The 26,567-nt window shown below is 44.9% G+C and overlaps 1 protein-coding gene across 1 annotated transcript; it reads right to left on the bottom strand.

Moving 5' to 3' along the window:
- Positions 1-910: 910 nt before the first annotated feature.
- Positions 911-24,265, bottom strand: LOC129823680 (uncharacterized). Its single transcript, XM_055882582.1, has 11 exons — positions 23,252-24,265; positions 12,750-13,668; positions 11,903-12,218; positions 9,400-9,587; positions 9,134-9,282; positions 7,352-7,568; positions 4,750-4,909; positions 4,532-4,623; positions 2,504-3,128; positions 2,113-2,227; positions 911-1,730 (listed from the first exon to the last, which is right to left on the bottom strand). The coding sequence occupies exons 2-11, from the start codon at positions 13,624-13,626 to the stop codon at positions 1,644-1,646; spliced, it is 2,826 nt and encodes a 941-aa protein (XP_055738557.1). The 5' UTR covers positions 13,627-13,668; positions 23,252-24,265; the 3' UTR covers positions 911-1,643.
- Positions 24,266-26,567: the final 2,302 nt, after the last annotated feature.

Genomic DNA, 26,567 nt, shown 5'->3' on the forward strand with positions numbered 1-26,567 from the left:
GGTATATTAAAACAAAACGTGATCCTAATGATAACACAGATGCATTTAGTATGGAGATCTCAGAGAAGCATGTAGCCTAATATGTTTATATTACTTTTATTATATAGGCCTAAATCATATTGCAGGACAGCTCTCCTTTTCTGACTGGTTTATTCCTGCTGCACAACTAATTAGGATACCATTTATCCATCGCTCATTCAATAGCCAAGTATGCTCAAAAGTACATAGACCGGTAGCCTACTTAAAATATTTGACAGTATGGGTAGTCTACAGTAATGCTGTGCTGTAGGAGCACGACATCATAGCCTATTAAATCTCCGTGTTTTATATCTTCTGCCTTGGTGGCTCTATGTATTGATAAAAGAAAATATTGAACAATTCATCTCCTACATAAAAAATGTGGGCTGAAACATTTACTTTTTAAAATTGCTCAAATAGACAATGTTGAATAATGCACGGCCACGGCATTTTAAGTTTGAAAAAGCCACTGCAAGAGATGAACACATTCTGTCTACATCTACAGAAATGTGATGCAACTTGCCATTGTTTTTTTCTTTCAGGAACTATCATGGCCCAGTTCCTACATCTCCAAATCATACAGTTTTTGTTACCGTGAATAGAGGGTGTTTTTGCTACCATAAAAGGGTGAATGAGGGCTATTTTCCAAGCGGGGTTGCAACGCTCGTTCACGAGCACACAAATATAGTATGGCGCTAGTTTATCAACGAAAACATATGTGCATGTGACAGTTTGTAGGATTTGCGTGGGCAACAATTTATCTCCACGTACGCCAGAATTGAGCGAGATGATAAATGAGGTCCCAGGTATCTAGCAATTCCCTCCTGGAAAACTTGTGTTTCATTGTCAATGCAGTTGGTGGGAACTCACTGGAGGAAATCACACATTCCTCTCTGAATACAGTCATTCATTAAAAATGTCACAGGTGAAGTGGCAAAGACAAAACAAAGAGACAAAGTTGATGTCGGACTTCGCGCTGCTTTGTTCTGGACACCGGAAAAGCCGTTCCAGCATTCACAAAAAAACACATTAACTAGATTTATAAATGTTCATCCCTCATTAAACATCCTACAGTCCATTAGTCTACATACGGTGCACCAGTATTAGAAAACACTATGAAGAAGCCCCGTTTGTCCTGTATGAACAGTCATGCGTTACAACTGGAGTTAAACAATAGAAAATTACACCACCCCCCCACCTCTCCCTCAAACACCACCAGAACATTGTCATCTCTGTATGACTATAATAATTATAACATCTTATTCCCCCACACAAAACTACAACTATGGAAAAACAAAACTGTTTTGTCATGCTACTGTGATACACTAGGAACAGTCCGTAGGCAAGATGGTCAAGAACGGTTGTGAAGTGACAATAAACGAGATACCAAGCGTGGCAACATGATACGAGACACGTCATCAACTGGGTATATGGCTCGTTGCAAATAGCCTGGCGCCATTTTGATGAATGCAAGAGCAAAATTGCACAAAAAAACCCCCTCTAACTTTAGACTTTGACCAGGGTTTGTTCTCTACCCCAAACCATCCCCTTTTCCCAACCCCCTGTCATATCCCAAGCAGTCGCAATGGCTTACGCACGCACACACACACTCAAGTCTTTTGTTGTCATAAGGGGACCTCCAGGAGCTTTTTGTGGAGGTACTGCTTCACCTCCTCTATGCCATTCAGCTTCTCCAGCTCGTGATAGGGCAGCTGCGGAAGAGGGACAAGAGGATAGAGAAAACCCAGGGAGAGATGAGTTAAACTAACAGTGGTACGTACTACCTTATTTGGGCACAGTGGACCGTTAGTTGTCCCTGGTACCAATTAAAAAGCGTAATTGGATGATTGTAATGGAGTTAAAGGGAAGACTGAAATGAGGGTTGTAAGCAGTGGAGGCTGTTGAGGGGAGAACGGCTCATAATAATGTCTGGAACGGAGCAAATGGAATGGCATCAAACCATGTGTTTGATGCCATTCCACATCTTCCTCTCCAGCCATTACCACGAGCCCGTCATCCCCAATAAAAGGTGCCAGCCTCCTGTGTTTGTAAGATTGTTGAAATGTGGTTGTATGTATGATGGTAATGGCTCACCTGCAGAATGACGTATCCCAGGAGCAACAGATGACGGTCCCTCATGGCTCGGGAGCCCACCAGCACCTCAGAGTTGTGACAGTAGTGCCACTTGTCATTCACCGACATGACCACTCTGAAAAGAAGAAAGTTGTATTTCGCAATTAAATAGTTATTTCTCTATTTTGAAATAAATGACTTATGCCGCGAATACACAAGTGACGAAAGACGGTAGAAAAATACCGGTGTCTGCCATGAAGACGAGTCAGACTTCCCAGCAAAACGATCTTTCTGAAAGTTATTTGCTAGCTAGCATGGCCCCACCAAAGAAGCATAAATCAAGCGCTTCGTAGTTGGGTAGTATGTATAAAATGACTAACTACACAGATTTGGGGATTCCATCAGCACCGACCTCTTAACTTGCCGCTGGTCCCCCACTGCCCTCTCTGTGTCGGTTCGATCGGCCGGGTGCAGCTGAAGTGACGAGGTGGGCCCCACGTCCCCGGCCAACCCCTCATAGAAGACAGGGAGCTCGCAGTCGGGCCCTGGCACCCCTCCCTCGTCCTCCAGGATCTTCCCAATAGAGAACTGGAAAAGAGAAACAGGAGCAGCTGTGGTGGATCCTCCTACCCCGGAGGCCATTGGCTGGGCCAGGCTGTCAGAGGGAGGGCTGCTGAGTGTGGAACTGTCCTGACTCTCCAGAGAGTGCTCCTTGGCCAGGCTGGAGTAGTAGTCAGCAGGCGTGTAGTAAGTGTTGTAGTCAAGTGGGCCCCCGCCGTTAGGGGCTGCCCTCTGGACCGAGGCAGGGTTTGCCCCACGCTGCATGTGTTGTGGCAAGAGGGTTACCGACTCGTCCCCTCCGACGGGTCGCTGGTCCCCCCCTTCCTCTAGTGGGGCGAAGGGGGAGAACTTTTGAAAGTCTGAGGTGAGGGCTGTCACGGTCACGGATCCCTGTGGGGCTTTGTGGGTAACACCTTGGGAGGCCCCTGTCTGGATAGGGAGAACCTGGCCAGAACCGTCGATCCACAGCAGGAAGTCTACAAAGGAATGGGAATATACAGAGGTTTAGGGTTGCAACATTTATTTAACCTTTATTTAACTAAGCAAGTCTGTTAACAAATTCTTATTTACAATGACGGCCTACACCACAAACCCGGACGACGCTGAGCCAATTGTACACCGCCCTATGGGACTCCCAATCACGGCCGGTTGTGATACAGCCTGTATTTGAACCAGGGTGTCTTGTAGTGACGCCTCTAGCACTGAGATGCAGTGTCTTAGACTGCTGTGCCACTCAGGAGCCACATTTGACAGTAATCGTATAATTATGAAGAGAACATGACATGTTACTCTGATGTTTCCTCCATCAGCTGTCTGAATTATCTCTAGAACTGACTTTTTCATAATCTCTCTGACAGACAAACACACTCCCGTTGAAAACACCTTATATATATATATTTTTTTTTTAAGTTACAAAAAAAAAGTCCTTGGTTCTCTATAGAACTTTCAGATCTTATGAGAAAAATCAGGCCTGGGCCAAGGCTAGAAAAACTCTGTTGCTGGTTGGCAGCTTGTCAGGCAATTGAGAAATAGATCCGACTTCCTCAATCATGATGTAAGTTGTGTCAACATCAAGTAAAATCTTTGTCAAATTTAAAAAAATACAAAAAGAGGGGCAGAACTCTAAATCATTCAGTCAATTAATTCTGGTTATCGACTATGGAGATATCGTCCATATGAATGCAGCTACTACTGTATTGAAGCCATTGGACACAGGTTATCATAGTGCTTTATTGCAGCCGATGTGTAATCAACCTATCATTGCATATTTTATCAAGAAAGTAGGCTGGGCCTCTGAAGTCTCGCGCTCTTTTTTTTTATTATCAACAAAGCCATCTTGGATAAACTTCAGCCATCATTGTTAACCTTCAGACAGGTAAGTTATCAGACCCCCGGACTCGGGAAGTCTGTAAATAAGAATTTGTTAACTATGACGGCCTACCACGGCCAAACCTGAACGACGCTGGTCCAATTGTGCGCCGCCCAATGGGACTCCCAATCGCCGGCCAGATGTGATACAGCCTGGATTCGAACCAGGGACTGTAGTGACGCTTCTTGCACTGAGATGCAGTGCCTTAGACCGCTGCGCCACTCGGGAGCCCATAGACATGTAGAGTGTAATTGCCGTGTGTATAGATATGTAGAGTGTAATTGTTGTTTATCGATGTGTTCACACAAGGCTCATCCGCGAAAGAGCATGGTCTCAGCATGACTCCCTGCTTAAATAAAATGTTTTCCCTAATCTTCCTCAAGTTTTTGTAATTGTACAAGAGGTTACAGTACTACAGAATGATATATACACCATTGTGTTCAGTAACAGTGCGACATCTTAAGAGTGGCCTTTGAACAAACACCAGAGCGTGTGTTAAATCCAATGTACCTGTGTAATAACCAGGGGCCAGAACCTCGTCTTGTTTGTAGCCGTGCTCTCCAACCAACTGTCTGAGGGCTTCAGCAACAAGACCCTTGTAGCTGAAACACACATACTTTGAGATTCACTGGAATTTGCAATGAAAAAAGGCAGATGTAAAATTCAACTTTCAAAATTGAAGACAACTTACAGTTAGTCAACTAATCACCCCTAGTACTGCACCGTACCTGTACTTGCGGTTGACCTCGTCAGCGGTCAGCGCGTGGTCAAACATGAGCACCTTGTGCGTGTCCTGGAGCCGTGGACCGGTGTAGTCCCTGTACTCCAGCTCCACCGCCGCGTCCAAAAGAGACAGGTAGCGACGCACGATCAGAGCGTAAGGACTGTCTACAAATGGGGGAACAATAAAATCGACGGAAACAAGGACATGAGCGGGAGCAACGGTCAAAAATTTCCTAACGTGAAAATTAAGCGCATCGGAGTGAGTTGAGGTATGTGGCGGTAATATTCAACTTCATGCATCAAATGTGTGTGTGTATAATATATATATACACACACGTACGTACGTACGTACGTACGTATGTATGTATATATGTATGTGTACATATTCAGACCTTGACTTTTTCCACATTTAGTTACGTTACAGCCTTATTCTAAAATTGATTAAATAGGTTTTTCCCCCTCAATCTACACATAATACCCCATAATGAGAAATCAAAAACTAAAATATCACATTTACATAAGTATTCAGACCCTTTACTCAGTACTTTGTTGAAGCACCTTTGGCAGTGATTACAGCCTCAAGTCTTCTTGGGTATGACACTACAAGCTTGGCACACCCGTATTTGGAGAGTTTCTCCCATTCTTCTCTGCAGATCCTCTCAAGCGCTGTCAGGTTGGATGGGGAGCGTTGCTGCTCAGCTATTTTCAGGTCTCTCCAGAGATGTTCGATCGGGTTCAAGTCTGGGTTCTGGCTGGGCCACTCAAGGACATTCAGAGACTTGTCCCGAAGCCACTCCTGCATTGTCTTGTCGGTGCGGAGCAGGTTTTCATCAAGGATCTCGCTGTACTTTTCTTCGTTCATCTTTGCCTCGATCCTGACTAGTCTCCCTGCTACTGAAAAACATCCCCCACAGCATGATGCCGCCAGGTTTCCTCCAGACGTGACACTGGCATTAAGGCCAAATAGTTCAATCTTGGTTTCATCAGACCAGACCATCTTGTTTCTCATGGTCGGATAGTTTTTAGGTGCCTTTTGGCAAACTTCAAGTGGGCTGTCATGTGCCTTTTACTGAGGAGTGGCTTCCGTCTGGCCACCCTACCATAAATGCCTGATTGGTGGAGTGCTGCAGAGATGGTTGTCCTTCTGGAAGGTTCTCCCATCTCCACAGAGGAACTCTGGATCTCTGTCAGTGACCATCGGGATCTTGGTCACATCCCTGACCAAGGCCCTTCTCCCCGATTGCTCAGTTTAGTCGGACGGCCAGCTCTAGGAAGAGTCTTGGTGGTTCCAAACTTATTCCATTTAAGAAAGATGGAGGCCACTGTGTTCTTAGGGACCTTCAATGCTGCAGAAATGTTTTGGTACCCATCCCCAGATCTGTGCCTCGGCACAATCCTGTCTCGGAGCGCTACGGACAATTCCTTCAACCTCATGACTTGATTTTTACTCTGAAATGCAATGTCAACTGTGGGACTTCATATAGACAGGTATGTGCCTTTCCAAATCATGTCCAATCAATTGAATATACCACAGGTGGACTCCAATCAAGTTGTAGAAACAGCTCAAGGATGATCAATGGAAACAAGATGCACATGAGCTCAATACTTATGTAAATAAGGTATGTTCTTTTTAATTTTTTATCCATTTGCTAAAATAAAAAAAATGGGGTTATTGTGTGTTGATTGAATAAAAACAGTTCGTAACAAAATGTGGAAAAAGTCAAGGGGCCTGAATACTTTCCGACGGCACTGTATATATAAATTTATATCAGCAGATGTCAAAGTGATATACAGAAACCCAGCCTAAAAACCCAAACAGTAAGCAATGCAGATGTAGACACACGGTGGCTAGGGAAAAACTCCCTAGAAAGGAAGAAACCTAGATACAATCTCCACCCCTCAGAGCCTGAGTCTTAAGAGTACATGGCCATGAAGACCAGACTGTTCTTTAATTAGTCATGTAAACAGTACTCTGCTTATCTTAAATTGGCGTACGGTCATAATCGAAGTAAGCATACACCGATTAAAACATCTAGATATTGGATTTTTTGTTGTTGTGTGAATTATTGCAAAAAAATATATATATATATATATATAAAAAAATGATTTCCAGCTGTATTTGTTCTGTGCATATGCTAGCGGGACCAGCACGAGGCTCTGTCTTTTGCGCTAGTGAAGTGAGTAAGGAAAACGTGAAAGTTTGCACGTTAGAAATAGTTCACATACAAATGCTGTGTCCCAACTCATAACCAAATATGCTTCCCAAAAATAACATGGTCGCTGTGGTTGAACGTTTATTTTGATTGGTGATTTTCTGCATTTATCAGAGTGCCACCAGGTAGCCTGATCTTAGATGTGTCCATGGAAACAGGATTATTAGGGAAATTGTTTTCTTGAAGAGCATGAAAACAATTTAATCAAACTATTATCTTAATCTGAATCTGAATATTCAAAATAATCGTATTATTGAACGCATGTAAACATACTCCTTAGTTATTAATTTGGCTTGAGGTTTATTGTGTCTACTGAAAGGGGCCAGTCGAAAAACAAAAGAAACATAGCTGCTCTTTGATGTTGCTTGATCGCTGTGTGCGTCTCCCCACTTACTGGTGACGTTGCTGATGAAGGCGGTGGAGAAGACCTTGTGCAGCACCAGGCCAGGGAAGTGGCCCAGCTGGAACAGGGACATGAGGATGTTGACTGTGGCTAGTGGGGAGCTCAGGGCCTTTAGCTCCAGCACCACTTCCAGCTTGGAGAAGAACTGGACCTCGTTGGACGGGCGGTAGCTCATCCGGCTGAAGGGGAACACAAGCTTTTGGATTACCTTGTGGAGAGAAAAAAAAGAGAGAAACCCATTATCATGACATTACCAAGCATTATGATACTAATTACTAAGTGTCGCACGCGATAACTGCTTTAATCAAACCCATATCAACCACATTTTCCCACCAGAGATGTGTTTCCACCAAATTGACTTGTTGCGGATAAAAACATAAAAAATATAAAAATAACTTTTGTGGTTAAATTCCCATTTTGCCGGGTTTCTGTCGCATTTTCAACTGTACTGATTGTTTTGTCACAAAAAAAATGCTGCGTTATAAAGTTTAAAGTTTAAATCATGGACTCTTACTGACAGTTGGCTGCTTTGCGTGATGCATTGTTGTCTATACCTTCTTGCCCTTTGTGCTGTTGTCTGTGCCCAACAATGTTTTGTGCTTCTGCCATGTTGTAGTCATGTGGTGTTGCTACCATGCTGTGTTGTCGTCTTAGGTCTCTCTTTATGTAGTGTTGTGTTGTCTCTCTTGTCGTGATGTGTTTGTCCTATATTTTTAATACCAGCCCCCATCCCTGCAGGATTCCTTTTGCCTTTTGGTAGGCCGTCATTGTAAATAAGAGTTTGTTCTTAACTGACTTGCCTAGTTAAATAAAGGTGAAATAAAAAAATAAAAATGGGCCCACTCTGGTCTTTGTACCAGTGGAGGATCCTCAGAGGAGGAAAGGGAGGACCATCCTCCTCAGTGAACTTCAGAAACATAGTGAAAGTTTAGATAAAACTATACTAAATACATTCACGTCACCCAATAATTATTAAAACACACTGTTTTGCAATGAAGGTCTACAGTAGCCTCAACAGCACTCTGTAGGGTAGCACCATGGTGCAGCCGGAGGACAGCTAGCTTCCGTCCTCCTCTGGGTACATGGACTACAATACAAAACCTAGGAGGCTCATGGTTCTCACCCCCTTCCATAGACTTACACAGTAATTATGACAACTTCTGGAGGACGTCCTCCAACCAAATCAGAGCTCTTGCAGCATGAACTGATATGTTGTCCACCCAATCAAAGGATCAGAGAATAAATCTAGTACTGGAAGCATAGGCTACAGCTAGCTAACTGCATGCTTTCCCGAGTCGTAGGGGGAGGGCCACACAGCATATCATCGCGTAACTCCCAAGTTGACTTCGATATGATGGTAGTATATCAATATTTGAGCATACAGTTTCCACCGCAATTTCTTACATAATTAATTTTATCGATACAAAAAGACCACCTTGTCAAACGTATTTTGTTTTGTTTCAATCAGGTCTTTCGTGACATGTTTATCCAACATGTACTTTACTGGCATAAAAAAGGTTGGATGGAACCCTGGTTATTGATAGCTTCTACTATGGCGTAACGGCCACCCTTTACACTCTAGAATGCCTTTCAAACCAATCAGAAACAAGAATTCAACAATGCCATGGTATAAGAACCCATAATGTGTGTAAATAAACATCTCATTTCAGGTGTAATAGCCTTCATAATATCCAACAAACACAGTGTACCCGAGTCGCTCAACAGCTGTTTAAACATATGACAGAGATTTTGTAGATGAGTGTGCCACCTTACCTTGCTATCCAGGTATTCTCCCTTCTTGACCAGGAAATCAGCGATGGTGTCGAGGAGTCGAGTCTCTCTGAGCCGGTGGCGGGCGATGTATTTGGCAATGAGGGCCATGGTGTATGGGGTTATGCTGTCCACCTTTTTAGGCAACTCCTCTATTAGAAAAAGACAAGAAGGTTATCTTGGGAATGATAAGAAAGATGGAGAAACCGACAGATTAAAAAACAGCTGTCAGAGAATGGCAGAGGAGCAGAGAGGAGAAGAAAACTCACCAGCCAGGCTGCACACAAACCTCTCCTGTCTGTTCTGGTAGAATAGGTGGGAGCTGAAGATAATCTCCAGGCTCTTGTTACTAGCCTCACGTACGCATGTAGCCAGCATCTCGTCCAGCAGCGCCATCTCCTGGTCGCGCACGCCACTTACGCTAGCCAGTGTGTGCTTGACCAGTCGGAGGATCTTCCTGTTGGTAGGTTGTGCGGGACAATGGTTTGGAATTTGGTATCATGACAACGTTCATTATCGCAATACTAATTATATTGAACAAAAATATAAAACACAACATGTAAAGTGTTGGTCCCATGTTTCATGAGCTGAAATAAAAGATCTCTGAAATTTTGCATATGCACAGAAAGCTAATTTCTTTACATTCTTTGGCACAAATTTGTTCATGTCCCTGTGAGCATTTCTAATTTGCCAATGGTACATGACAGTCCACTTGGAGTTCGCCAAAAGGCACCCAAAGACTATCAGACCATGAGAAACAAGATTCTCTGGTCTGATAAAACCAAGATGGAATGCATTAGCCTGAATGCCAAGCGTCACGTCTGGATGAAACCTGGCAAGATCCCTACCGTGAAGCATGGTGGGGGCAGTATCATCCTGTGGGGATGTTTTTCAGGCAGGGACTGGGAGACTAGTCAGGATCGAGGCAAAGATGAACGGAGCAAAGTACAGAGATCCTTGATGAAAACCTGCTCCACACAGCCAAGACAATGCAGGAGTGGCTTCGGGACAAGTTTCTGAATGTTCTTGAGTGGCCCAGCCAGAACCCGATCGAACATCTCTGGAGAGACCTGAAAATAGCTGTGCAGCGACACTCCCCATCCAACCTGACAGAGCTTGAGGATCTGCAGAGAAGAATGGAAGAAACTCCCCGAATACAGGTGTGCCAAGCTTGTAGCGTTATACCCAAGAAGACTCGAGGCTGTAATCGCTGCCAAAAGGTGCTTCAAAGTACTGAGTAAAGGGTCTGAATACTTGTATAAATGTGATATCAGTTTTTGATTTGTAATAAATTAGCAAACTTTTTTTTTTTTAAACAGTTTTTGCTTCATCATTATGGGGTATTGTGTGTAGATTGATGAGAAAAAAAACAATTGATTCCATTTTAGAATGAGGCTGTAACTTAACAAAATGTGGAATAAGTCAACGGGTCTGAATACTTTCAGAATACACTGTAGTTTTAGAGAACTTGGCAGTACGTCCAACCGGCAGACAAGGTGTAACGATGCAAGCTATGGACCTCAACGTGTGGTTTCGCCAGCGGGAACTGATGAAACTGTGCAGAAAATCTTCAGTTGTGCAAACCCACAAAGTGTCAGAAACCGTCTCAGGGAAGCTCATCTGCGTGCACGTCGTCCTCACCAGGGTATTCACCTGACTGCAGTTTGGCGTCGTAACGAACTTCAGTGGGCAAATGCTCACCTTTGATGGCCACTGGCACGCTGGAGAAATATGCTCTTCACAGATGAATCGCGGTTTCAACTGTACCGGGCAGACGTGTGGGCGAGCGGTTTACTGATGTCAACGTTGTGAACAGAGTGCCCCACGGTGGCGGTGCGGTTATGGTATGGGCAGGCATAAACTACAGACAATGAACAATTACATTTTATCGATGGCAATTTGGGCTGATATTTTGATGAGATCCTGAGGCCCATTGTCGTGCCATTCATTCGCCTTTATCACGTCACGTTTCAGCATGATAAGGCACAGCCCCATGTCGCAAAGATCTGTACCCAATTCCTTGAGGCTGAAAATGTCCCAGTTCTTCCATGGCCTGCACACTCAGACATGTCACCCATTGAGCATGTTTTGGATGCTCTTGATCGACAGCGTGTTCCAGTTCCCGCCAATATCCAGCAACTTCGCACAGTCATTGAAGAGGAGTGGGACAACATTCCACAGGCCACAATCAACATCCTGATCAACTCTATGTGAAGGAGATGTGTCGCGCTGCATGAGGTAAATGGTGGTCACACCAGATACTGACTCTTTTTTTTTTCTCCACACCCCTACCTTTATTTTTAAAGGTATCTGTGACCAACAGATGCATATCTGTATTCCCAGGTATGTGAAATCCATAGTGCCTAATGAAATGTATTTTCAATTGACTGATTTCAATTGACCGAAATGTAACTCACTCAATTCTTTGAAATCGTTGCATGTTGCATTTATATTTTTGTTCAGTGTACTAAGTATCTCCATAACTGTTTTTAATCACAATAACTGACATTTAAAATTACACTCAGGAACAGACCACACCTAGATTGTGTTCAGTAAACAAAAATGGGATAAAAGGTTTTTTAAACTGAGGTAGAACCTCTGTAAGGCATGTGCAATAAGAATACTAAATTGTTATTTTTGAAAACATGTCCTCCATTTATGACTATCGAGAGTGACCCAGTTGTACTGCTTAACTCGCATTTCCTCTACTTGGATGGCCTCTTACAAACAAGAGAACCACGAACGGGTAATCAACCACCATCCCAACCCTACCTGTTGGCCAGGAGCTGTTCCGGGTTGGGTGGTACATTGGCCACGATCTCGGTCGTTGCAGCGTCGCTGGATTGCAGCAAGCGCCACTTGAGGCGGTAGTAGGAGAGCAGCAGGAAGAGGGTCTGCGGGTGACGCTCCCGCTCCAGGTTCTTCTCCAAGCCCGCCAGGCAGGCCTCGGTGAGCGGGTGCTGGCTGCTGGGGTGCAGCTTCATGCTGGAGCTGAACACCATGGACACGTCCTTCTGGTTAAACTGGCCCAGTCGTGATTGGGACTCAGCCTCCAGCACCTGCACCACCCGCGAGTCGCTGGGAAGGCCTGGGGGAGGAGGCGGGACTTTTAGGGTTTATTTGGTTTACTTCATTTATTTTTTTCAAGGAATGTAAGTCAGTTTAATATTCCAGACAAGTGCAATCAGGTTTGTTATATGTACACAAATTATTTTCATATCTATACGAAACCCAAGTGAATACACGTATAAAGTAGTAGATGCCATTTCACAATGTTATAAAAAGCAATGAACTAAAAACGCCTGTTGATAATACACTAGCAATATGAAAAAGATAACTTTCACACTCCCAACAAATCCAAGTAAGGTATGGGAAACAGAGCTGCCTCCATGAGATCACCTAGACTCACCTAGGGCAGCCACAGATCACCTAGTCTCACCTAGTGCAGCCACAGATCACCTAGTCTCACCTAGTGCAGCCACAGATCACCTAGACTCACCCAGTGCAGCCACAGATCACCTAGTCTCACCCAGTGCAGCCACAGATCACCTAGTCTCACCCAGTGCAGCCATAGATCACCTAAACTCACCTAGTGCAGCCACAGATCACCTAGACTCACCTAATGCTGCCACAGCGTACAGGCAGTTGACGATGCTGAAGTTGTCAAACTTGGCACAGTCCCTCACAATGGAGTCGCACAGCGTCTGGAAGTCCTGGTGCTCCAGGATCTGTCGACCTTCATTCGCCACTCTTTCTCCTCCACCGACTCCGGGAGAGGGAACCAGGGCTGCCTCCGAGCCACCTCTGCCGCCCCCTCCTCCTCCAACCCCAGCTCCGGCCTGTAGTAGCTGGCCAATCTTCTGAAGGGCGATGGGGTAATGGTTGTGTGAAATCTTGCCTGGGTTCTGTGTCACCCAGCGCAGCACCTCGTCCGCTCTCCGCGAGCGTTCGATCAGCCTCTTCATGGTGAAGAAGGTGTCGTAGCTCATCTTCTCATGGATGAAGTTCCATGTCTTCTTGTTGTTGCTGCCGGCGGCGCCAACAGTGCCGCGGTGGTGCAGGTGGGCGTGCGTCTGGTAGTGAGGGTGCGGGGGGAGGGGTGGAGGCGGAGGAGGGGCCAGGTGCGGGTGGGGATGGTAGTGCTGCTGGTGGTGGTGGTGACTGTGGAAGTGGGGCCCCCGGTGAGGGTCAGGGCGCCCCTGGTAGACAGGCGGGTAGCTGGGAGGTGGAGGGGGCACGTGGTGGGGATGTTGGTGTGGTGGGAGAGGGTGGTGGTGGTTCTCCAGCATGGGCAGTCCTCCACCCCCCAGGCCCGGCCGGCGTCCAGGCTTTCCTCCACCACCACCACCACCTACTGCGCTGTACAGCCGGGTAGTGTACATGCCGGCGAGGGCGAGTGCGAGGACGCTAAGGCGGCAGGCGTGTCGCTGGCAGAGGGGCGAAGGGATTATGCTTTCGCAGCTCAGGAGGCCTGGGCTGGAGGACAGCCACAGCATACTACACAGGCTAGTACACCCCTGAGGCACTGCAGACTACACCTACAGGGAGAGAGGAAGGGAGGGAAGAGGGGTGGAAAGGGAAAGAATTTACTAAACAAAACACACATTCCAAATGAGAATCCGTGAGAATCCCTGGAGATTCCCATTGTACACACACACACACACACACACACACACACACACCTAATTGCAAAGCAGTACAGTGACATCAAGTAAATGATTCAAACACAGCACAGGAAACAAGAAGAGAGACATTAATGAAAACAAATAGGCTACATTGAGATGAAAACCTTCCTTGAAGGCTGTTCAGACCAAGATCAAACTCGATTGAGGATGTCAGGATGGCCTGACTGGATTCAGAGTTCCTCCAGATCTGTGAGTCTTCATCAGATGGCATGTTCACATTCTTCATGTTTGGCTACACGCTCATCTCGTCTTTAGTTTACGGGATTCACCTCACTAACGGTAGCGCCCTTTTCATCAGCCTCTCTCGCTCTGTCCGGAAGGATTTCCTCCTCCGCCACCAAAGCAGTACCGATCAAGTCTGACTACTGCATTCGGATGGCCAGATGTCATAATGCTTTGCAATGACGAGCGCATTTGCTTTTGTACATTAATCTAGCATCTCACATGTAGGGTTTTCCACAAATGCTTCCAACGTAAAGTCCATGGCTTTATTTTTATTAGCCTGTGTGTTCATGCAACTTTCAAAACTATTCCACAAAACTCTAATAACCTCTCAGGGTGGATGTCAGTGACTCTACCACAAAAAGTGTATTTTGAACACTCCAATATCTTGGCACAGCAGAGCTTCAGATTAGATGACTAGAGCGACTACCATACTCATGGGAAACTAAATTCCGGACGAACACCCATTTCCCAGCAACAAAAACAAATAATGATGTCACTGACAACAACCAAAACAGTTGGGTTTTTAGGAGGGGTTCTGAATAGACACTCATGTGGGTGTCCACTGAAAGCAACAAGTGGAACTGAATTTGATCCTTTGTTCGTATTGCAGGGCAATTGAACTTAACGCAGAGGCTGCTCCGAGACACCGCCAGCGGAGAAGAGGTAATCGGAGTGGACTTCTAGTCCAACTCAGGAGGCGTCCACACCATCCACCGCTTCAGAGTATATTACTCGCAAATGTTCAGTCCCTGGACAATAAAGTAGAGCTCAGGCTAAGGATCTCCTTCCACAGAGACATCAGGGACAGTAGCATTCTCCGTTTCACGGAATCATGGCTCTCTCTGGATATACTGACCCCGGCCATGCAACCAGCTGGGTTCAGTAAATAGTGCAGACAGGAATAAAAGAACTCTCCGGGAAGAAGAAGAAAGGCCATGGTGTATGTTTCATGATTAACTACTCATGGTGTGATCAAACCTGTGACGTCACTTCCTGTTGAATCTGCAGACGTGTTGCTGTGCGATTTGCTGCGAACTTTACTTTACTTTGCTAGCTGACAACTTTACGTTTTTTGTTTTGTTTCTGTTTTTAATTACCGTTTATATTTTTAGTTTTTCCATCGCAACTTTTTTCCCTCATTCAACCTTTTCACTCCGGACGCTTTATCTGGACATGGTTCGTCAACACCTTCAACAGCCGAAGCTAAGTAGTAACATTAACATGATGTCTTCTAATTGCAGTCGCTGTACTCATAATATACAGGAGAACGATCGCCTTACGGCGAAAATAGCCGTGCTGCAAGCCCAGCTTCAGACGCAATCGTTAGGCAAGGGTATTTTCAGTGTAGGAAAGGAAGAAACAGCGTCTGTGCCACCAGTAAGTACAGATAGTAACGTTAGTATAAATCCCCCCGCACAGTCCCCGCAGCCGGACAACTTTCTCATGGCTTCTGGAGGGAAATGCTGTTGGAATGCTCAACCGGTGTCGCTCATTCAGCCGACAGAAACTTTCAACCGGTTTTCCCCATTATGTAGCGAGTCGGAGTCTGAGTCTGAGTCTTCTCTTGTCTCTACTCCTCCCGTTACGGGGTCTGAGACGCCGAAGGCTCCCACCGTTAGCTCTGACAAATTGAAAACCCTAGTCATTGGCGACTCCATTACCCGCAGTATTAGACTTAAAACGAATCACCCAGCGATCATACACTGTTTACCAGGGGGCAGGGCTACCGACATTAAGGCTAATCTTAAGATGGTGCTGGCTAAAGCTAAATCTGGCGAGTGTAGAGAGTATAGAGATATTGTTATCCACGTCGGCACCAACGATGTTAGGATGAAACAGTCAGAGGTCACCAAGTGCAACATAGCTTCAGCGTGTAAATCAGCTAGAAAGATGTGTCTGCATCGAGTAATTGTCTCTGGCCCCCTCCCAGTTAGGGGGAGTGACGAGCTCTACAGCAGAGTCTCAGCACTCAATCGCTGGTTGAAAACGGTTTTCTGCCCCTCCCAAAAGATAGAATTTGTAGATAATTGGCCCTCTTTCTGGGACTCACCCACAAACAGGACCAAGCCTGACCTGCTAAGGAGTGACGGACTCCATCCTACCTGGAGGGGTGCTCTCATCTTATCTACCAACATAGATAGGGCTCTAACTCCTTTAGCCCCACAATGAAATAGGGTGCAGGCCAGGTAGCAGGCTGTTAGCCAACCTGCCAGCTTAGTGGAGTCTGCCAATAGCACAGTCAGTGTAGTCAGCTCAGCCATTGAGACTGTGTCTGTGCCTCGACCTAGGTTGGGCAAAACTAAACATGGCGGTGTTCGCCTTAGCAATCTTATTAGGATAAAGACCTCCTCCATTCCTGCCATTATTGAAAGAGATCGTGATACCTCACATCTCAAAATAGGGTTACTTAATGTTAGATCCCTCACTTCAAAGGCAGTCATAGTCAATGAACTAATCACTGATCATAATCTTGATGTGATTGGCCTGACTGAAACATGGCTTAAGCCTGATGAATTTACTGTGTTAAATGAGGCCTCACCTCCTGGTTACACTAGTGACCATATCCCCCGTGCATCCCGCAAAGGCGGAGGTGTTGCTAACATCTACGATAGCAAATTTCAATTTACAAAAAAAAAAATGGCGTTTTCGTCTTTTGAGCTTCTAGTCATGAAATCTATGCAGCCTACTCAATCACTTTTTATAGCTACTGTTTACAGGCCTCCTGGGCCATATACAGCGTTCCTCTCTGAGTTTCCTGAATTCCTATCAGACCTTGTAGTCATAGCAGATCATATTCTAATTTTTGGTGATTTTAATATTCACATGGAGAAGTCCACAGACCCACTCCAAAACTCTTTCGGAGCCATCATCGACTCAGTGGGTTTTGTCCAACATGTCTCTGGACCTACTCACTGCCACAGTCATACTCTGGACCTAGTTTTGTCCCATGGAATAAATGTTGTAGATCTTAATGTTTTTCCACATAATCCTGGACTATCGGACCACCATTTTATTACGTTTGCAATCGCAACAAATAATCTGCTCAGACCCCAACCAAGGAGCATCAAAAGTCGTGCTATAAATTCTCAGACAACACAAAAATTCCTTGATGCCCTTCCAGACTCCTTCTGCCTACCCAAGGACGTCAGAGGACAAAAATCAGTTAACCACTTAACTGAGGAACTCAATTTAACCTTGCGCAATACCCTAGATGCAGTTGCACCCCTAAAAACGAAAAACATTTGTCATAAGAAACTAGCTCCCTGGTATACAGAAAATACCCGAGCTTTGAAGCAAGCTTCCAGGAAATTGGAACGGAAATGGCGCCACACAAAACTGGAAGTCTTCCGACTAGCTTGGAAAGACAGTACCGTGCAGTACCGAAGAGCCCTCACTGCTGCTCGATCATCCTACTTTTCCAACTTAATCGAGGAAAATAAGAACAATCCAAAATTTCTTTTTGATACTGTTGCAAAGCTAACTAAAAAGCAGCATTCCCCAAGAGAGGATGGCTTTCACTTCAGCAGTAATAAATTCATGAACTTCTTTGAGGAAAAGAGAATGACCATTAGAAAGCAAATTACGGACTCCTCTTTGAATCTGCGTATTCCTCCAGGGCTTAGCTGTCCTGGATCTGCACAGCTCTGCGAGGGCCTGGGATCGGGAGAGACACTTAAGTGTTTTAGTACTATATCTCTTGACACAATGATGAAAATAATCATGGCCTCTAAACCTTCAAGCTGCATACTGGATCCTATTCCTACTAAACTGCTGAAGGAGCTGCTTCCTGTGCTTGGCCCTCCTATGTTGAACATAATAAACAGCTCTCTATCCACCGGATGTGTACCAAACTCACTAAAAGTGGCAGTGATAAAGCCTCTCTTGAAAAAGCCAAACCTTGACCCGGAAAATATAAAAAACTATCGGCCTATATCGAATCTTCCATTCCTCTCAAAAATTTTAGAAAAAGCTGTTGCGCAGCAACTCACTGCCTTTCTGAAGACAAACAATGTATACGAAATGCTTCAGTCTGGTTTTAGACCCCATCATAGCACTGAGACTGCACTTGTGAAGGTGGTAAATGACCTTTTAATGGCGTCAGACCGAGGCTCTGCATCTGTCCTCGTGCTACTAGACCTTAGTGCTGCCTTTGACACCATCGATCACCACATTCTTTTGGAGAGACTGGAAACCCAAAATTGGTCTACACGGACAAGTTCTGGCCTGGTTTAGATCTTACCTGTCGGAAAGATATCAGTTTGTCTCTGTGAATGGTCTGTCCTCTGACAAATCAACTGTACATTTCGGTGTTCCTCAAGGTTCCGTTTTAGGACCACTATTGTTTTCACTATATATTTTACCTCTTGGGGATGTTATTCGAAAACATAATGTTAACTTTCACTGCTATGCGGATGACACACAGCTGTACATTTCAATGAAACATAGTGAAGCCCCAAAATTGCCCTCGCTAGAAGCCTGTGTTTCAGACATAAGGAAGTGGATGGCTGAAAACTTTCTACTTTTAAACTCGGACAAAACAGAGATGCTTGTTCTAGGTCCCAAGAAACAAAGAGATCTTCTGTTAAATCTGACAATTCATCTTGATGGTTGTAAAGTCGTCTCAAATAAAACTGTGAAGGACCTCGGCGTTACTCTTGACCCCGATCTCTCTTTTGACGAACATATCAAGACTGTTTCAAGGACAGCTTTTTTCCATCTACGTAACATTGCAAAAATCAGAAATTTTCTGTCCAAAAATGATGCTGAAAAATTAATCCATGCATTTGTTACTTCTAGGTTAGACTACTGCAATGCTCTACTTTCCGGCTACCCGGATAAAGCACTAAATAAACTTCAGTTAGTGCTAAATACGGCTGCTAGAATCCTGACTAGAACCAAGAAATTTGATCATATTACTCCAGTGCTAGCTTCCCTACACTGGCTTCCCGTTAAGGCAAGGGCTGATTTCAAGGTTTTACTGTTAACCTATAAAGCGTTACATGGGCTTGCTCCTACCTATCTTTCCGAGTTGGTCCTGCCGTACATACCTACACGTACGCTACGGTCACAAGACGCAGGCCTCCTAATTGTCCCTAAAATTTCTAAGCAAACAGCTGGAGGCAGGGCTTTCGCCTATAGATCTCCATTTTTATGGAACAGTCTGCCTACCCATGTGAGAGACGCAGACTCGGTCTCAACCTTTAAGTCTTTACTGAAGACTTATCTCTTCAGTAGGTCATATGATTGAGTGTAGTCTGGCCCAGGAGTGTGAAGGTGAACGGAAAGGCTCTGGAGCAACGAACCGCCCTTGCTGTCTCTCCAGGGCCGGTTCCCCTCTCTCCACTGGGATTCTCTGCCTCTAACCCTGTTACTGGGGCTGAGTCACTGGCTTGCTGGTGCTCTTTCATGCCGTCCCTAGGAGGGGTGCGTCACTTGAGTGGGTTGAGTTACTGACGTGAACTTCCTGTCTGGGTTGGCGCCCCCCCTTGGTTGTGCTGTGGTGGAGACCTTTGTGGGCTATACTCGGCCTTGTCTCAGGATTGTAAGTTGGTGGTTGAGGATATCCCTCTAGTGGTGTGGGGGCTGTGCTTTGGCAGAGTGGGTGGGGTTATATCCTTCCTGTTTGGCCCTGTCCGGGGGTTTCTTCGGATGGGGCCACAGTGTCTCCTGACCGCTCCTGTCTCAGCCTCCAGTATTTATGCTGCAGTAGTTTATGTGTCGGGGGGCTAGGGTCAGTTGGTTATACCTGGAGTACTTCTCCTGTCTTATCCAGTGTCCTGTGTGAATTTAAGTATGCTCTCTCTCGTTCCCTCTTTCTCTCTGAGAACCTGAGCCCTAGGACCATACGTCAGGACTACCGGGCATGCTGACACCTTGCTGTCCCCAGTCCGCCTGGCCTTGCTGCTATTCCAGTTTCAACTCTTCTGCCTGCGGTTATGGAACCACTACCTGTCCCAGACCTGCTGTTTTCAACTCTTAATGATCGGCTATGAAAAGCCAACTGAGATTTATTCCTGATTATTATTTGACCATGCTTGTCATTTATGAACATTTTGAAAATCTTGGCTCTCTCTAATTTTCTCCTTCTCTCTTTCTCTCGGAGGACCTGAGCCCTAGGACCATACGTCGGGACTACCGGCCGTGGTGACTCCTTGCTGCCCCCAGTCCGCCTGGCCTTGCTGCTATTCCAGTTTCAACTGCTCTGCCTGCGGTTATGGAACCACTACCTGTCCCAGACCTGCTGTTTTCAACTCTTAATGATCGGCTATGAAAAGCCAACTGAGATTTATTCCTGATTATTATTTGACCATGCTTGTCATTTATGAACATTTTGAAAATCTTGGCTCTCTCTAATTTTCTCCTTCTCTCTTTCTCTCGGAGGACCTGAGCCCTAGGACCATACGTCGGGACTACCGGCCGTGGTGACTCCTTGCTGCCCCCAGTCCGCCTGGCCTTGCTGCTATTCCAGTTTCAACTCTTCTGCCTGCGGTTATGGAACCACTACCTGTCCCAGACCTGCTGTTTTCAACTCTTAATGATCGGCTATGAAAAGCCAACTGAGATTTATTCCTGATTATTATTTGACCATGCTTGTCATTTATGAACATTTTGAAAATCTTGGCTCTCTCTAATTTTCTCCTTCTCTCTTTCTTACTCTCGGAGGACCTGGGCCCTAGGACCATGCGTCGGGACTGCCGCCCGTGGTGACTCCTTGCTGTCCCCAGTCCGCCTGGCCTTGCTGCTATTCCAGTTTCAGCTGTTCTGCCTGCGGTTATGGAAACGCCACCTGTCCCAGACCTGTTGTTTTTCAACTCTTAATGATCAGCTATGAAAAGCCAACTGAAAATTATTCATGATTATTATTTGACCATGCTTGTCACTTATGAACATTTTTGAACATCTTGGCATAGTTCTGTTATAATCTCCACCCGGCACAGCCAGAAGAGGACTGGCCACCCCTCATAGCCTGGTTCCTCTCTAGGTTTCTTCCTAGGTTTTGGCCTTTCTAGGGAGTTTTTCCTAGCCACCGTGCTTCTACACCTGCATTCTAGCTGTTTGGGGTTTTAGGCTGGGTTTCTGTACAGCACTTCGAGATATTATCTGATGTACGAAGGGCTATATAAAATAAAATTGATTGATTGATTGATTGATCCACAAAAATTTCCCAAGAGGCAAACAAAAGAAAACACACCAAACTTAGACAGGAAGAAAATCTAAAAGTTTAGCAACATGAAAACAGGGATGAGCAGACAAAGGAATGTTTTTCTAGAACTCAAATAGGGAGCACCAACTAAAAAGGTGTTGACCCTGCACATCTCTCAAGACAACTGGAGCACTGGGCCACTTAAATAGAACCTGGACCAGCTCAGGTGAAACACCTTCCCGACTAATGAGATGGACAAGCCAGCACAGGTGTAACACATACTGACTAACGAGATGACACCCTATGTGCTATACATGATAAAAGGTCCAACCTCAACATAAACGGAAAAACCAAAACCTGTAACACCTGCCGTTTGTTCATTGCAATAATGAGGTCAGACTGAGTTTAGTCTGATATATGGGAGGCTTCACTGACAAAATGAGGTGAGTTATGCGATCTGTCCCAAATGGTCCCCTTTATGTAGTGTACTTCTTTTGACCAGGGCAACACAGAATTGGGGTGCACATGGAGTACAACGATAAACCTTCCAACTAGTGCAGGACTAGGCTGTGGGCTAAGAGACTAATTCTATCGACCATAGACTAGTCTACAGACTCTGCACTCACAACAGGGTCACAGGTAGCCTGCAACTAGAGGGGGAGAGGGTGAATCCCTCTAAAACAAAGAATGGGGATGAGGAAGGGGAGACCTCAAGAACCGTTCTGAAAATGGGTTATCATACACCTGATTGGTGTCACCACCACATCAACTAGACATGTTTGTTAAATGTTTTGTAGCGTGAAAATGTAGGCTACAATCAAGAAAAACGCAAAATAAAATCTATAAATTGTATTAGTCACATGCGCCGAATACATCAGATGTAGACCTTCCCGTGAAATGCTTACTTATAAGCCCTTAACCCACAATGCACTAAAATAGCCTTTTTTTAACAAGGCTAAATAGTACCAAGTCAATGTAAGGGGGTACAGGTTAGTTGAGGTAATATGTACAAGTAGGTAGGGGTAAAGGGATTATGCATAAATAAACGGCGAGTAGCAGCAGCGTAAAAAAGAGGGGGTGGGTCAACAGTCCGGTAGCCATTTGATTAGCTGGTCAGCAGTCTTATGTCCTTTGTGTTCACTAATTGGTCAACGAGAGACAACTGTCAACTTTATAATCTGTCATAGGCAAGTACTACTTCTAATATTTCCGGAGGTAGTCAATCCTAAAAGTATGCTACGTCAAAATATACTGATTATAGCTGATCATTAAACATGTTGACAGGGCTGTCTCTTTTTAGTTGGGCCTAGAATAGAGTATTCAGTTACACTGCAGTAATGTTAGTTGGGTACACATGTACTGAGTCAGTAAAAAATCCCATTCGCATACCCAACCTCCCCTAAAGTAAATTTGAACAGGTAACTAACCAATTTGCCCTTCAGCATAAGGAATGTTCACTCAACCTTTGACGATTTCCCTAAACTTACTAATGCCATTGTTAGTTAGCTAGTTGAGCTATCCTGAAGACAAACACCCTATCCAGAAAACCAAGCGTAGGATAATGCAGCGCAGTGCTATCTAGCATGTTTTAGTAAACTAGTTGGCTAACGTTACAGTATGTGTAGCTAGCCTGGTTAGCAGTAGGACGCTAAATGTCAAACTGAACTGGCATAACGTAAGCTAGTTAACTAAACTGCAAATCTAAAATAAATCAAAGTCTAGTTGCATTGATCACATGCGCCGAATAGAACTTGTTATGCCAGTGAAATGTATATACCTGTTAACGTTAGTTGCAAATAACGCTGGGTAAATCATTCAAATTAGTTAGCAAGTATCAGTGGAAATGTTATGTAGCCAACACTACTAGCAGGAAAATATGCCATTGGCAACAAGTGTCTAGGGCCGGGGGCATTTCAGGTAGTGCTGTAAGAATAGTAGCTATTAGCTAGGACGGCTACAAGGCGTCAGCTGGCCCAGCTACGTAACCATCGAATGGCTTCATATAAAAAGCAATGGGTTAATATGGTAACAAGCTAGCTACAATGACAATCACGAACATGTACTTACATGTTTGTCAACGCAAGAGGAATATCCAGATGGGTGGTGCCGTGAGTAGCCAACGGGGAGCAATGACAGTCTGTCATCTGACGGTGACACTCCCAAGAAGTTAGCGAAACATAGGAGTGACAGCCAGCCCGTCAATAAAACGTTCCCTATATCGGTTGACCATTTAACAAATGTAATTAGCTAGTTAATCGTGGAATAATACATTGTAATAGTTCATATGTCATGGACGTCCATGCAATGACACATTTTTTTTGCAAACTGTCTGACCTAGCTAACGTTAGTAGGCTAGGTTTCAATTCGACTCGTTCTGTCCCCTCTATCCAGGAGCGGACATGGGTTGGTGTTATTGACAAGGCGTTTGACTTGTTCACACTGACAGAAGTATTCTTTGCCCCGGTTGTTCGGACGCACCTATACCGGAAATAGTTTTAAAACGATTGATTGCATTTGCCGCAAGAACTGTATTCGGTTCCCCGTCCTCTCATTCTTCACTATCCGCACTGGTGTCGGCCATCTTCCCAGCATGCAACTTTTTGGTCTTCTTCTGTTGATGGCTTTGCCAACATTTGGTTCACTACAGCAAAGATTATGGAAATACTGACAAGATGCATGTCTCTCCGCCCTAACAATGGGAGTCGTTGCCCAGTGGGCTGTCTAGCTCCCGCCTATCCTTTCTTTGGATTGGTGGATGTTATTATTATCACCCTCTTTTGAATATTCGATTAGGATTATTGACGTCAACCGCATGTACTCAAGGGAGAGATGCAATCCTACTAGCCATCTCGAGACAACGCTGATATAAGTGTTTTTTCTTCGTTACCAGGATGTCACGTTCTACTTATCAGTACACTCGTAACAACTTAAACATTAAGACATTTCTATTGGATTAAATAAACCTCACATGGCAAATGTTTTGTTGCTCAAATTCGACACTCATTGACCTCGTTTGACAAAACGAAAAACGCCACTTGCTGGATGGAGGCTGAGTTGGGCCTCTCTTCCTCTGATCACAGCCACCTACTGGGCTGGAGGGTCTACTTGTGCTTTTCCGGCAGACTTGAGGCAAAGATTTTTTTTTAACTACCTCAAGATTGACCAGAGCCTGTCGTTTCCATTGGGAGCAAATTAACCATAGTGGGAAGAACAAACAAGGAGGTGGGCAGAGCCAACCACGAGCTAGTGAGATCCTATTGGCCGCTCATGCATTTATTTGCATATTTCCATTAGGGAACGCCTACTTCCCCTAAACAACGCCATTTTTTATACTTTGGCAAAGGGTAGTCCACTCTGTTACATTATAGTTTTGGAAACAGAAAACTGTATGGAGACAATGTCTGTCAATCGATCTTGCTCCATCTTCTCCCCTTACCGGCCACTGGGCTTCCTCTCATCACCATATTTCGTAGTGAGTGGAAATGCCAACCTTATGGTTCACATTTATACGTCTGGTGAAATATCTGTCTCATTGTTCTATCTGTGCTAGAGGCACTTCTTTGGTGTATAATGGGGTTCGCAACAATTTGAATTGAAATAAAGTAACCCAGAAATGTATGCACAAAAAAAGCATTTCTCAAATGTTGTGCACAAATGTTTACTTCCCTGAGCATTTTATCCTTTAAGATAATCCATCCACCTGACAGGTGTGGCAAATCAATAAACGGATTAAACAGCATGATCATTACACAGGTGCACTTTGTGCTGGAGACAATTAAAGGCTACTCTAAAAATGTGCAGTTTTATCACGCAACACAATGGCCTCAAGTTGAGGGAATGTGCAATTAGCATGATGACAGCAGGAATGTCCACCAGAGCGTTTCCATGTTAATTGCTCTACCATAAACCGCCTCCACTGTCATTTTAGAGAGTTTGGCAGTACTACATGATTCCATGTGTGTTATTTCATAGTTTGTCTACACTATTATTCTACAATGTAAAATAAATAAAAACCCTTGAATGAGTAGGCGTGTCCAAACTTTTGACTGGTACTGTATATATATATATATATATTACCCACCCGCACAGGTGGCGAAATGCACAAGTATACTGAACATAAACAGAAACGCAGTAAATCAGGCCGTAATCTATGGATTACACATGTCTGGGCAGAGGCGCAGCCATGGGTGGGCCTGGGAGGGCATAGATCCACCCATTGGGGAGCCAGGACCAGCCAATCAAAATGGCTTTATTATAGATACAAATAATCCTCAGCACCACCCCTCCCCTCTCTGACAATCCTGCAGGTGAAGAAGCCGGATGTGGAGGTCCTGGGCTGGTGTGATTACACATAGTCTGCGTTTGTGAGGCCGGGATCCCGAGTGGCGCAAGGCACTGCATCTCCGTGCTAGGGGAATCACTACATGCTTTATCACAAACTGCCGTGATTAGGAGTACCATAGGGCGGCACACAATTGGCCCAGCGTTCTCCGGGTTACGGTTTGGCCGGGGTAGGCCATCATTACTTTATGATATGAAGGTCAGTCAATGCAGAAAGTGCAGACACAAAAACCATCAAGCGCTATGAGGAAACTGGCTCTCATAAGGACCGCCACAGGAAAGGAAAACCCAGAGTTACCTCTGCTGCAGAGGATAAGTTCATTAGTTACCAGCCTCAGAAATTGCAGCCCAAATAAATGCTTCAAAGTTCAAATAACAGGCATCTCAACATCAACTGTTCAGAGGAGACTGTGAAATCATGGTCGAATTGCTGCAAAGAAACCACTACTAAAGGATACCAATAATAAGACTTGCTTGGGCCAAAAAACACGAGCAATGGACATTAGACCGGTGGAAATCTGTCCTTTGAGTCCAAATGAGATTTTTTGTTCCAACCGCCGTGTCTTTGTGAGTAGGTGAACGGCTGATCTTCGCATGTGTGGTTCCCACCGTGAAGTTGCAACATTTTACATTGACTATTCAATAACATATTGCTTCGTCTGCAAACACCTGACACGTGGCCAGACTTTTTACACTTCTTGCATTGCATCCGATTTTGCACGAATGACCTCACGGCGTATCTTATATTTCCCAGTAGATACATCAATAATGCAGATAAACGTAACTCCTTTTCTCATTCTCCGTACGGGTCAAGCGACGTGCATTAATTACTCCTGGAATGTCTAGCCTAAGATACTGATTTCCAATGTCCAACCGGGACGCCAGAGAACACCTTTTACCGATGCCCGCTCCGAAAATCAAAGCTTTCCACTTTTTAATTGTTAAAAACAAATTATTATTTACAATGACAGCCTACCGGGGAACAGTGGGTTAACTGCCATGTTCAGGGTCAGAATGACCTTTTTACCTTGTCAGCACGGTG

This window comes from Salvelinus fontinalis, chromosome 26, assembly GCF_029448725.1.
Source record: "Salvelinus fontinalis isolate EN_2023a chromosome 26, ASM2944872v1, whole genome shotgun sequence".
Taxonomy (NCBI): domain Eukaryota; kingdom Metazoa; phylum Chordata; class Actinopteri; order Salmoniformes; family Salmonidae; genus Salvelinus; species Salvelinus fontinalis.